The following is a 14,297-nucleotide window of genomic DNA, read 5'->3' as shown; positions in this document are numbered from 1 at the left end:
GCAACATGAAACATCAGGCAGAATATTTTTAGGAGCTGCTTCCACACCTCCACCCGTCTCTCCATCACTCTCTCTCCTCTCTCTGGCTGGTCCTCTCTCTCTCCCTCCTCTCTCGCTCTCTCATCACATTGAGCAGCTCTGTGAGGAGGAGGAGGAGGAGGAGGAGGAGGAGGAGGCGATCAGAGGAAGCAGAGTAGCGTCTCTGTCGGTTCATCGTCTCTTTCTCTCTGGGATTATTTTCAACTTCTTTGGACGTCGGCGCTGTTTCTCTTTCTTCAACTCCTCTTCAGCTGATCCTCCGAAGACCTGAAGATGCCTCTGAAAGTTGTCGACGAGCTGATGTTGAAGATGGAGGTGTGAACGAGCGACGGCGTCCCTCCGCCCCCGGAAACCAAACGATGCAGCAGCTGTTCGATTCTTCAGTTCGTGGATGCATCATCATGATCGGTGCGTAAATCCGGAGAATGGCAGCAGCTCCTGCAGACATGTGCCTCCACCGGAGAGCCTGAGCCTGAGAGGGAAACGGATAAATTACCCAGCATGCATTTTGGTTCATGCATTTATATCTGCTGCAGCTGTCTGTCGTGTTTAAAACAAGTCGTGGCCGTTTGAGACTCAGATGAAAGTTTCCGCTCCAGGATCAGGGAGTAAGTGCTGACTAATTTAGAGTTTATCAATAATTAAACTTGATTTTTCTTCATAATCAAGATGATCGTCAGGAAACCTTCAGAAATTTAAAGATTGTTCAATAACACAAATTAACTGTAGTTTTTTGTCGTGTTTGATGATTCTTTAGTTGAAGAAAGTTTCTTTGGATTAAACATCATGACTGAAGCTTCGTCGCCCCCTCTGGTGTGAACAACAACTGCAGGATGTGAACGACTGAAGTCATTTCCACTGAAGAAGAAACTGTGGTCAGGATGTCGTTTTCTTAATCTTTGCAGCCTTTAATGATTCTTCAGGCGTCCGGACTGTAAAATCTTCTCAAAGTGGATCTGAAGAGTTCTGAGTCAGTTCTGGATCATGGAGCGGCCGTAAACATCTTCATCAGACACTCTGTTCGGACATGTCACCTGATCTGGACTAACAGTCGAGCGTCCCTCACTCTCGGGAGCAGATAATTTCTCCTCAGTGGCTCCGCCCACCTCTCAGGGAGATGGCGGCGGCCATCGCCAGCTCCCTGATCCGACAAAAACGTCAGGCCAGAGAGTCCAACAGCGAGAAGGTCACCACCAACAAGAGACGCTCGAGTCCGACCAAAGACCCGAGGTCTCTGTGTGAGAGACACATCTTCAGCGTCTTCAGCAAAGTTCGCTTCTGCAGCGGGAAGAAACGACCCGTACGACGGAAACCAGGTGGGTTCACAGACCGAGACCGAAGGTTGACTCGGCTTTAATCTCACCGGCCAGAAAACACTCGGCTGGGTCCAAGTTTAGCTTTAAAGGAGCAGTCTGTAACATACGTCCTGAATTTAGTCTAAATATTTAAACTACTGAGTCTAATAAGTCAACAGCATAAACTAAATGTGAAGAAAGGAAATATTTTGACACCTGTTTTCATTATAAACAGAAAAATAAACCGTCTGAACTCAAGTTTCTCTGTGACTGAACTCAGACGAGCTTCATCGCCTCGTTAACTCATCGTCAAACACACTTCATTCAGACTGGACACAAACTGAACCACAGTCACCAGAACAGTGTTGGTTTGTCTCCACAGTCACCTCTGGTTCGGTCCAAATAAATCCTCAGTTCACAGTAACGTGGAAAATATTCTGACTCTACACGCTGATGATGTCCGACCTCTCTCTCTCTGTCCTCTCCTGTCCCCGCCTGCCGTGTCTTCTCGTCCCCGGAGTCGCAGTCCTGGTCAGAGTCGCTGTAAATCACCTCTGTACTGTGTCCTCTGTCTTCACACTGACCAACTGAGGCTGAGTTCAGTTCTGGTCCGGTCCGGTCCTGGTCTGGTGACTCCCCCTGTGATCTACGGTTGTGATCCAGGCAAACTCCAGTCAGCTAACAGGGCCACTTAGCTCCACGGCTAACTGAGCTACTTGCTAACAGCAGCTAGTCACTACAGGAAAGAGTATGGTGAGCAGCAGTTAGCGGTTATGCTGCTCCCTTTAAACCCGACTCGACTCGACTCGACTCGACTCAGCTGTAGGAATGGCTGCAATTATCCAAAGTGATATCTGTTGTTTTGTGGCTTCACACGATGAGACAGCAGATCCACCATCTAACCTCCTGTGTTTGCCCACAGTGGTGCTCGTGTTACTCAGTGTTAGCCTGTTAGCTTCTGGATATTATGCCTGCAGATAAACAAAGATGTTGTCACAGTGGAGCAGCTGCTCTACAGATCAGATGGTTCACTGATGTTAATATGAGTTGTTTCATCAGTTTGAAGTCGACGTTCGGCTGCAGCCTCCTCAGAGTCGTCTGCCGGGTCGTCGTATTAATCGTTGCATAATTTTCATCAAGAGTTTAAAATATTAAACGCGGGTATAAAAAGAAAAAGCGATGATGTCAGCAGAGCTCCTGCAGGATGACGAGCTGAACTCGTCAGGGCCGATTTCAATATTAACACAATATTTATGAGCTCTTTACACATTTATGAGCGTCTCATTAGCCGACGCCCCGCTGCTGCCCGACGCTTCATGTTTTCTTGGCAACACAACAAACAGCCTGTTAAAGGGCTGTTACGCTGCTCTGCTGCTGCTTCACTTCAACGTCTCCACACAGCCGCTAATTCACAAACCTCTGCAGCTGCTGAGTCACCGCTCGCCACGTCAACACTTTGTCTTCTTCACATGTTTCATCATCTCGCTGATCAGATCTGTTACACGCAGGAAGCACAGCTGCAAAACAACCACGAAGACACCGAGTTTCATGAGCTGGTCCAGATGTTTGTGAAGCTTCAGACTCTTTATCAGAGCTGACGGCCTGAACACGCGGCGACAGACCAGCTGCAAGATATACATGAACTTCTTATATTTCACTTTTTATATTTAACTTTGGTTTTTACAAATTTCAAAACAGAAAGTGGTAAAATATTTTAGTAAAATAACTCAAATATGATTCTTTAAGTGTCGCTCAGAGAACATGTTGGCTTTTATTCTGAAAGACTCAGAAATGGCCTCAGTTATTGAACTTATTATATAAAACTGAATCTAAAAGGAGCTTTAATCAATAACAACGATCGGAAAAACAATCGATGACTGATCAACACTTTCCAGTCAAAACAATCATAATCAATCCAAAGATAAATAATAATTCTAATTAATCAACAACACTGAGGTCTGTTTCATATTGGAGCTGCTGACTCTGACTGGACTGTCAGTTATTGATCAGCCCCTCGATCGATACTGTCTGCCAGCAGCTCCATCCTCCAGTCATCATAACCATCTTCATAACTACAGTCGGAGGACAAACGTCTGCTCACACTCAACAAAACTTTACTGACAAAAACATGTTGAGATAAATATCAGAAAAAATGAGTTTATTGAGTTTATACATGGAAATAAAATAAAATAAAGTCGTATTGTTTTAGAAATTGCAACATTTAATTTTATAGATATAATTTATGTTTTTATGTCATTTAAAAGAGTAAAAATCAAAAACATGTTAACTGCTTCAGATATATTCAGAATAAATGAAACGTTGGGATCAAAATATTTACAATAAAATGAATCTCTGCCTCGTTACGTTTACAGTAAATAAAGACTGTAAACAGTTGAAAATATCAAATCTAAAGTGATGATTATTGAAGACATGAGCAGCTGATTCAGGCGCCTGTTTCTTTTGTAAACTTTAATCCTAACGAAGCATCAGATATTGTGTTTGTCTGAGAGTGAAGCAGGAACACTCGGTGTGTCGGAGCCGTCACACAACAGCTGCTGGAGTTTGATCTGAAGCTAAAATAGATAAAAATGTGACTCTGGTTTGTTCTCACAGTTTGAAGGAGGCGTCATGTGAGGAGGTGTTTTCATTAACACGCTGCAGACACAGTCAGAAATCATCAACCTGAAACGTCCTGACGAGACGTCACGTTCAGCTTCTGCCTCAAACTAAACGTCAGATATCACACAAACAAAGTCAGGTGGCTGCTCTCTGATTGGCCGCTGGACTCGATGAAGCTGCGCTATAAAAAGATTTATGTTAACGACCGATCACATGACTTAATGTGTGAAGGTGAAGAGTCTCTACGGAGCTTTGAGCCTCTTTCAGCTCCGAGTTTTTAAGAATACATGCACAGAAGATTTTTAGGTTGTTTCAAGGAGTAGAAACACTTTAAATACTTTATAATTAGCATAAAAGGAATGAGCAGATTTTCTTCTTCAGTTCACTGGGTTAGTTACTGTTTTCTGGTTGGAAGAAACTTTTCAGGCTCTTTAATTATCTGTCAGGATATCAGACGTCACGACACGATCACCAAACAATCGAATTAGAAATTTGAAACAAAAATACTTAAAATCAACTCTGTCTGAAAGGTGCAGTATGTAAGATAAATTAACTACTATCAACACAATGTGACAAAATTGTTTTCACATTATGACGTTTACCGCAGAGATATCTACTGTAGTTAGCATGCTAACAAGCTAGCTGCAGCCCATCCCAACACTCCCTGATGCTCCGGGCTCAGAGGCAGGACGGCTAGCAGCAGTTAGCAGTTATTCTAGCGACATGCATGACTTTTTGTTTTCAAAAAAATCATCAAGTAATAAGAGTATACTCAGTAACTACTCAGTATTATGTATCATTTTATATGTCAAATCACAGATATTGATGAACTAATCATTACCTAATGATTCATTAATATATCATCTCCTCTGTTCTTAACTAACTCCTCATTATCTACTATACACTCCCACACTCTGTAAGGACACTCCCACACTATGTAGGGACACTCCCACACACTGTTAGGACACTCCCACACTCTGTAAGGACACTCCCACACTCTGTTAGGACACTCCCTCACTATGTAAGGACACTCCCTCACTATGTAAGGACACTCCCACACTCTGTTGGGACACTCCCATACTCTGTTAGGACACTCCCACACTCTGTAAGGACACTCCCACACTCTGTTGGGACACTCCCATACTCTGTAGGGACACTCCCACACAGAGTTTAAAGCCTGCAGCTCCTCCAGTTAGTCAGAAGTGAATAAGCCTCTTGGATGAGAGGAGAAACGTCTTCAACAAACTGAAACAGGTCCAGTTGACTATGACACAGAACTTAGAATATACTCCTCAGTTATTACTCATTAACGATTCTTTAACTATCAAGTCGCTCCTGATTCCTGTAAGAAGTGTTAACGTTGTGGGAATGAAGGAAAGTGTAACAAATAACTGGCTAATAATGTAATGTTTTATAAACAATCAAATCAGACCGGGTCGGTTCGGTTCGGTCGACGGGGAATAAACTCTGTTATTTTATTATTCGTGTCCCGTTATCCGTCCGTCCGTCCGTCCGTCTGTGTGCCTTTATATGAATGTTAAGTAGCACAGCAGCCTGCTCCACATTAGCCTCTCTCTCTGTATTTGGGTCTATTTCTGCCGGAGATGAGTCCTTCTGGCCCACATTGTCATCTGGAGCATCACTTCATCTCTGCAGCTTCACCATGTTTACGTCCTCACACCTTCACCTCCGGGCGTCCTGCATGAATCAGACACGTTAATGCAGCTGTGATATTAATGTTAATAACATCAGATATAAAAGGAAAAACACCGACACTGAGATAAGACTTTCTCTGAAGGTTCTGAGGTCGAGGACGGCGTCCAGTGTGTCCTCGTTTGTGTCGTTGTTGTCGTTTATTTTTTTAAATCCCGTTTCAGTTTCTGGATTTTCTCTTCACATCGCTTCACTGTGTGGTGAAAGCACAAAGCTCAGAAAATCAGAAATCAGAAATAAATAAAGAAATATAAAAATTACTACATATACATATTTTAAAAATAAATATGCAGTTAAATGCACCACAAATAAAGCGAAAAATGGGAAATAATACAGAAATAAATACGTAAATAACAGAAATTAAAAAAAGTACAAATTAATTTTTTAAAAATGGAAAATAAAATAGATTATATAAATATTTTTGTTGCATTTAATGACATATGAATATATTTTTGAAGGATTTTCATATTTTTTTATTTGTTTCTGATGTTGGCAGCTTCAAGCCTCCATATGAGGCCGCAGGTTGAGATGAAATACCATCAAAGATCTTCTGATTTCGCTTTGACGAGTCAGAACCGTGTTGGACTTCCTGGTTGGACTTCAGTGTCAGTTGTTTACTTTTGTTTACTCAGCTGACGGGGTTTTAAAAATGATCCTGACATCGACCAACAATCACACACTCAGCTCACTCAGAGATCCTCTGGTGCTGCGAGAGCACTCACTCTGAAGTAAAAAACGTCCTTAGAAACGGCGAGCAGCGGATGTGTGGCGGCTGATGGACGTAGTGACGCTGTGACCCTTCGTGTGTGTGTGTGTGTGTGTGTGTGTGAGCTCACTGATCATTGTGGGTCAGACATGTGAATCATTGTGTTGAACAGTCGCTGTGCAGATGAACAGTGCTGCTGTTCAGTCTGTGAACAGGAGAGAATATCTGAGAGGTGGAGACTTTGTAGACAAAATGGTGAAACCAGTGTTCATGTGAGATGTGTGTGTGGTACAGTGTAAGAGTTGTAGTGCTGAAGTGCAACATGAACAGAGAGGAAGAGGATGAAGAGGATGAAGAGCTAATGTGTCCACAGACTGCAGCAGAACATCAAACAATCCTGCAGCTGAATTATAAATGTGCTCAAAGTGTGTTTAAAGTGGACGGATGGTGCAGCACTCAGCTCACAGTGTGTGTGTGTGTGTGTGTGTGAAGCTGATGTCTCAGTGTGTGTTGGCAGTGTTAATCTAACATCTCCTCGTGTGTGTGTGTGTGTGTGTGTGTGTGTGTGTTGCAGAGCCGCAGCTGAAGGGCATCGTGACGCGTCTCTTCAGTGAGCAGGGCTTCTTCCTGCAGATGCAGCCTGATGGAGCCATCAGTGGAAACAAGGACGAGAACAGCGACTACAGTGAGTCTGTGACACGTCCACACGGTTCTGCTGAAACACACACTGAGCTCGGCCCGGGACCGTGACGCCGACACGTTCCTGAGTGCATTCAGGAGAAAACCCACCTGAAGACAAGAGTTTAGTTTTTACAGAAGCATCCGAACTGAAGTGAAGTTGTCAGAGATAATAACCAGCACCGCTGTTACTGTCCTGAGTCAGTGAGCCCCATCGTCCCATAACTGGGAGCCATCAGGTTCTGACTGTCACAGGATTCAGTCAGTAGTTGGAAGTAAACGGCGTGAAGCTGTCAACGTGACGTCACTTCTCACAGCGCCTCCTCCGGTCCGAACCCTCCTCATGGGGGATTTGTTAGGTTTGTAAAAACAAAATCATTTTCTCCTTCGTCACGTTGCACACGAGCAGAAAACGCTTCCTGCGTTTTAACAACATGCGGTTTCCTTTAAGTTTTTACACGTGCACAGATGTAAAAGAAGAGAGTGGATTAATGGTGTACGTTCGCTGAATGAAACGGGATATTGGGCAGAAACCAGGCGTGTTTTTATCTGATAAAACATGTTGCATTATGGGTGAAACGTGACAGGAAGAGGAAAGTAAGATGAGACTAAAACAGAGGAAGAGAAAGAAGGTAAGAAGTGAACTAAACAAAAAGGGATGACAGTATGAAGGCAGGGAGGAGCTCTAACTCATAATATGTTTTATTATCATCTTCCTCTCTCTGTAGTGTTACTGTCCTGCGTCCTTCACACCAGCTGATGTGAACACTGATGTCATGGTGACATCAGTCATAAACAAAGACACACAGACACGAATAAGACAGTAAACATTAACTCTGCAGCTCTCCTGGCTGTTGATGTGCTGAGCAGCCATCTTGGATCTTGAGGTCAGGATCGGTGAGGTGCCTCCAACTTTCTGACTCAGAAATGTGACATCAGAGGAAACTTCACCAGCAGTCACACTTTAGTTTACACAGAAACACTTCCTGTCTTTAAAGATGGATCATCAGATCATTTGATAAGTAAAAGAGGTCGTGAAGCCGATCAGGTATCTGATGCCTCGTCTCTGGAAACATTTCTGTCCGTCCTCAAACATCTGGACGTTGGACAGCGCAGATCTGTGTTCTGGTGTTGTTGGACGAGATTCTGCTGCTGCTTTAAATCCTCTGGTTTGGAAAAGAGAAGCAAAAAGAGGACAAGAGGAGGAGGAGGAGATGTTTTGGATTCCCCTCTCATCTCTGTCTCTGAGTTAAATAAAGGAGGATTAACAGCAACCATCGCCACAGGCCTCTTCCTCCTCCACCTCCTCCTCCTCATCCTCACCCACACTGCAGAGAGCTGTCCCCGAGGATTAACTCACCTCTCATCACTTCATCCCTCCTCTCTCTCTCTCTCTCTCTCTCTCCCTCTCTCCCCCTCCTCCCCCTCCTCTCTCCCCCTCCTCCCCCTCCTCTCTCTCCCTCTCTCTCTCTCCCCCTCCTCCCCCTCCTCTCTCTCCCTCTCTCCCTCTCTCTCTCTCTCTCTCCTCTCTCTCTCCCTCTCTCTCTCTCTCTCTCTCTCTCCCTCCCTCTCTCTCTCTCTCTCTCCCCCTCCTCCCCCTCCTCTCTCCCTCTCTCTCTCTCTCTCCCTCTCTCTCTGTGTCTCTCGCCCACCAGCGAGTTTAAACTGATGACAGAAATATCACTTAGGTTTGATCAGTTTGAAGGAAAAGATCTGAACCCTGAAAGTTTTTCTTTAATTTGACCTTCTGCCTCTGCTGTAACCAACTCTCCCTCTCTCTCCTCCCTCTCTCTCTCCCTCTCTCTCTCTCTCTCTCTCTCTCTCTCTGTGTCTCTCGCCCTCCAGCTCTGTTTAACCTGATCCCAGTAGGTTTGAGGGTCGTGGCCATCCAGGGAGTGAAGGCTGGACTCTACGTGGCCATGAACGCAGAGGGATTCCTCTACACATCAGTAAGAAAACCCGTCCGTCTGTCTTACGTGAGCTTTACGGGTCGCTCTCGGCTCAACGGGAATCAGACAGATAGGAAAGTCCACACAGTACAAACATCTGCAGATGAAATAAAACCACTTCATGTGACATCACAGCCGGTGAAAAGGGTGAAATATTGGCCAATTTCAAAAAATCATAAATGAAGAGGTATTATAACATCTTTGATTTTTTTTATATCTGCACTGAACATCAGCAGAGTCTCCTGCAGAAGTTTCAAGGAAATTAAAATAATCTGAAAAATGACTTCCTGTTTTTAATGTGATGACTGTAAACATTCAGCAACAACTATTTTAATCAACACATGTTGTAAATGATCCTCAGCGTCTCTGATGTTCAGGACACATTTCAACACAATCCAGTTGAAAACGATCGCGACGTTCAGAGAATCATTAAAATGCTGAAAATTAACTCAGACGGCCGAGAAGAGTTCATGACTTAAAAAGTATGAGTTTTTACGACATGATCTGGGAAAAGTTGTGGATTTTGGGTGAGTTTGTGTGGAAGGACTCTTACGTAGGTTCATTTACAGACCCAAGTTAAAACAGGTCATCACAGACTCCATCCGTCGACCCCACGACGCTCTCATTCTTCATACTGCGTCACCTGACGTGTTTTCTTTAAGACATTAGCTCAAATGAAAAAAGCAAAAACATTTAGTCTGATACATTTGTAGGATCACGTGATGAAACACTGTGATGAAGCTCGTTTCCTGCACAAACTCCAATTGACTCTGAAACTGATGTTTGTTGTGTGATGACCTCATAATGATCCTCTATTATATTTATCTTTTTGTAAAACCAAGATAAATATGTCCCATGTGTCCGGTTCACATTCAGTCACTTCCTGCTGACTGATGGAAACAAAGTTCCTACAATAATGTAAAAATATAAACCGGGCGACCTCGTCTGTCTTCAGACTCGAGCTGCAACGATTACTGGTTTGGAATAATTAATTGCCATCTGTCCTAATAATCGATTGATCATCTCAGTCTTTTTTCAGTATTAACATCAGACTTTGTCTGGTTCAGCTTCTTAAATGTGAGGGTTTGCTGCTTTTCTTCGCCATTTGGGTTTTGGACTGTTGGTTGGACAACAGAACATTTTGTAGTCCAGTGTTTCTCAAACTTTGTACATCATGTACCACTTCAGAAAATATTAGGCTCACCAAGTCCCACCATTATAACCAACGTTAAAGTACAGTAGCGTAGGCCGCCTCTAATCTGCTTACTGTTAGCTGCTAACGTTAGCAGGCGCTAAGGATGGTTAAGTGACGCTGCTTCAGTACTCGTGCTGGTTTATTGTCGTCAGCAGATCAGAGATATTCTCCTCCTGTTCCACACGTTTCTCCTGATAGTTTCCATTCGCAGCCATGTTTGTGATGTTCCACAAAAATATCACAGGAAAGACAGAAATGATCTCAAATTACATGTCACTTTAAGTATTTTAACTTGAAATTCTGCAGTATTTTAATAGTATTTATGTTTTTAAATACATTTTTTTCATTTAAATAAAAACATTTGTTGGATTCCTCCCGGTTCCACTAAAGGGAGCTTGTGAAGCACCAGTTGTACCACAGTGTGAGAACAGAGTTTACAGACGAAACAGTCAATCGGTAAATCGTGACTAAAGCGCAGCAGCTTCACAGTAAAGCAGCTGAAGTCTGTATTTCTTCCGTCGGTCGCGTTTTCAGATTTGTTAAAATTCTGATTTTTTCTGATTCAGCTGCTGAACTTCTGCTGTTTAGGAGAAAAGCAAAGCTGGGACACAAACAATATAAAATGATCCGGAAGCTTCAGCTTTTATCCATCATCAGAGGTCTGAGTCTGCAGGAGCACCACCGTCTTGCTCAAGGGCACTTAGGCAGAGTAACTGCTCACCTTCCTGCCGGTGCAATAAAAGAATCTGACTGAAAATATCCTGACAAGATAAAGTTACTCACCAGGCTGCTCCTTGTCTTACCGTGTGTCATTTTAAGACATTGATTAATAAATATCAGGTTGTCTAACAGATAAAGGTCCTCACATTTAAAGAAAGAGCTTGTGTTTCGGTTTTAGATCATTTTAAAAACAAAAACTGTGACCTTAATGTGGAGCAGAAGCTCCATTTTAGAATCTGTTTAGATCAGATACATATGTTAGAAAATAATACTAACAGTTAATAACAGGATCTCCCTGATCAGCCTGCAGTGTAGACACACTACAGCTACAGTTGTTGTATTATTGCAACGCCTCACTGAGTCCATCCGCCATCCATAATTCATGTCTGCTCCTTCCATAAAACTTTAAAATGCAATTCTTCGGTCGTTGTGTGCACCGCATAAGAAACAAGATGGAGTGATGGAGGAAGAGAGAGAGGATGGAGACGATACAGAGAACAGGAAGAACATGAGGACGTTTCCTCAGGAGGCTTTTCTCTGGTGGACACACAGGAGGCTTCATCTAAAGGCAGTAAAATATATATACATATATATAAATACCACTTTGTCCATTTGCTGAGATAAAATGACAATAATTTGTTATAAATTCAATATCAACTCATCCAAAAAGTCTTAGCTGTCCCCAGCCGTCCCTTCATACATGCTGAATGGAAAGAACTGGAAAACCTCCCATTCGCTCACCTCGTAGTCACATCAGATTAATGAAAATAACATCTCATTCATCTGTTTTTAATTTGATAGTGGTCAATTAACAAGTGAAACTAGATACAAACAGTCTAAAGATCATATTTTAATAAGCTGAACTGAGGATGAATTTTATTGCGAGTGACCGAGATGCCAACATGTGGCTGATTTATTGAGTCTACTGTTACTCCAACTATCGTTAACATGTAGCTCATAGTTCTTCCTGATAGCCACAGTCACATGAACCCCAAAAATACATACATCTTCACGGCTTGCTGATTTAAAGATCAAGAAACGACAAACAAAATCTCTTTCTATGCAGGCGATGTCTTCCTTTATATCCCAAACTTTCTGTCCCACTACTGCATCTTTGGCAGTTGTGGCAGATGAGTTTAACAATCTATTGCATTAAGTAATTTTTTAAAAATACTTTCCTTTCCCTTTGTGTCACCTGTCGATCCCACATTGCTTTGAGACCTTTAGGAACAGCAGCTGGAGCAACTGAATTAAGAGACTCAATTTAATCCCATAGAAAAATGTTGCAACCCATCGTGTTCGGTTGGTCTTCACTTCAGTTGGTCCTCTGCTTTATTTTACTTTTTATTATATTTTTTATTATCTTTGTGTCGTCTGTGAACGCCTTTGTCTGCGTCTCATCGGGGATGCTGGCGGCCATTTTCTAATATTTCCTGACATTTTATGCACCAAACAATCATCAGGTGACATAATTACACCTTTAAAAGATCCTAATTATAAATAATTAAAATATTCTGACATCATGTGGGGCTGTTCTGCTCTGATTGGCTCTCTGCTCCACCTCGACCACCTGTTATATCCAGAGGACACACACACACACACACACACACACACACACACACACACACACACACACACACACACACCTGTTATACCTGGAGGGAACTGACCCAACAGACAGCTGAGGCTTGGCGACACGGATCAGAGTTTCTAACACAGTGTCAATGAGCCGTTTAACGGATTAGTTGCCGACTATTTTAGATAATTGATAAGTGTTTGAGGCAGAAACGTTGAACACTTTCTGGTTCCGGCTTCTTAAATGTGAGGATTTGCTGAAGAGTCTCTGGGTTCTGGACTGTTGTTCAGGCAAAAGAAGCAGTTTGAAGACGTCTGTGATGATCCATCGTGGAAATGATCAGCAGATCAGTCGATACTGAACACAATGGTTAGTTAGACTCGTACACTCAGCGTCGATGTGTTGATCGATCATGATGATGGATTTCAACCTCATCTCCTGGTCTTCATCAGCAGTTTGCATGGAGATACCTCAGTGGTCATCAAGTGACAAAAGTATTCAGATCTTTTACTCAAGTCAAGTGTAGAAATACTCCATTACATGTAAAATCCTGCATTCAGAGTTGTACAGAATGGTCCCTTTCAGAATAATTGATTATATGAATGTATTATAATTAATGTCAATAATCTGTTGTGATTTTAAAAAGTCGATCAGTGTTTCGTCCAGTTAAAAACCAGAAAATATTCACATGTAAAGAGCTGACAGCAGAGAAGTTTCACTTATTTTATTAAAAAATATCTCAAACTAATTAACTAATTATCAAAATAGTTGCCGGATTAATTTAATAGATTAGTTCATTGATCATCACAGCTCTTATTATAATTATAGAGGCATTAACGTGTTCATCACTTTAGTGTTGCAGCTCATTTTAATGACTTTATATCCTGCTGAGTGTCATCAAGTAATCAATACTTTATCCATAATAATTCATCATCATTTATTTGTTGATTATATTTTTTACTGAATCTGAATCTGCACATTAACTATAAATATAAGTTATCAGATAAATCCAGTGGAGTAAAAAACACAAATTACAATCTGTAAAAAACAAAAAATCATTAAACTGTTCTGTGTGTGTGTGTGTGTGTGTGTGTGTGTGTGTGTGTGTCTCAGGATGTGTTCACCGCAGAGTGTAAGTTTAAGGAGTCGGTGTTTGAGAACTACTACGTCATCTACTCGTCCACGCTGTACCGGCAGCACGAGTCGGGCCGGGCCTGGTTCCTGGGCCTCAACAAGGACGGAGTCATCATGAAGGGGAACCGCGTGAAGAAGACCAAACCCTGCTCACACTTTGTCCCCAGACCCATCGAAGGTGAGACGCAGTTTCAGGAGAAGACACAAAATCTCCAGAATGTTTTTTTTTCTGTTTAAGAAAATGTTTTTTTTTAAGGAGAAATTTTTGTGGAAAAAAAAAAATCACGGGAATAAGATTTTTAGGAGAAATTTTGTTTTTGTCATAAAAAAAAAGGATCAATATTTGTGGAGAACTTTTTTCTGGAGAACAAAAACGTGTTTTGTGACACCAGTGAAAAAAATAAAACATTTTCAGGAAGAAATCATTTTCCCCGTGTGTGAAGCCGAGTGAAGAGATCAATTCAAAAAACAAAAAAAAAAGATTTTCAGGAGGAAAAAAAAAATTGCTTGTCAAAAAAAACAAAAATCCCAAACAAAAACTTCTCTGGATTTTTTTTGAATGACATTTTCTTATCTGAGAAACTGAGTGAGATTTCTTCTGAAGGAGAAATTGTTCATTTAAGTTTTTTCAGGAGAATTTTTTCTTTCCTTTGAAACAAAAACATTTTTCCAT

At 42.0% G+C, this 14,297-nt stretch overlaps 1 protein-coding gene across 1 annotated transcript in view; it reads left to right on the top strand.

The window, feature by feature from the left end:
• The first annotated feature begins 1,156 nt into the window (after window positions 1–1,156).
• Window positions 1,157–14,297, top strand: part of fgf12b (fibroblast growth factor 12b) — a 13,656-nt gene continuing 515 nt past the window's right edge. The window contains exons 1-4 of the mRNA XM_073484828.1: window positions 1,157–1,355; window positions 6,947–7,057; window positions 8,896–8,999; window positions 13,604–13,822. Coding sequence (XP_073340929.1) covers window positions 1,157–1,355; window positions 6,947–7,057; window positions 8,896–8,999; window positions 13,604–13,822 — 633 coding nt within the window. The remainder of the gene's footprint in view (window positions 1,356–6,946; window positions 7,058–8,895; window positions 9,000–13,603; window positions 13,823–14,297) is intronic.

The sequence above is a fragment of the Pagrus major genome, chromosome 2, assembly GCF_040436345.1.
Source record: "Pagrus major chromosome 2, Pma_NU_1.0".
NCBI classification, from domain to species: Eukaryota; Metazoa; Chordata; class Actinopteri; order Spariformes; family Sparidae; genus Pagrus; species Pagrus major.
This window is presented reverse-complemented; position numbering and strand designations above follow the sequence as displayed.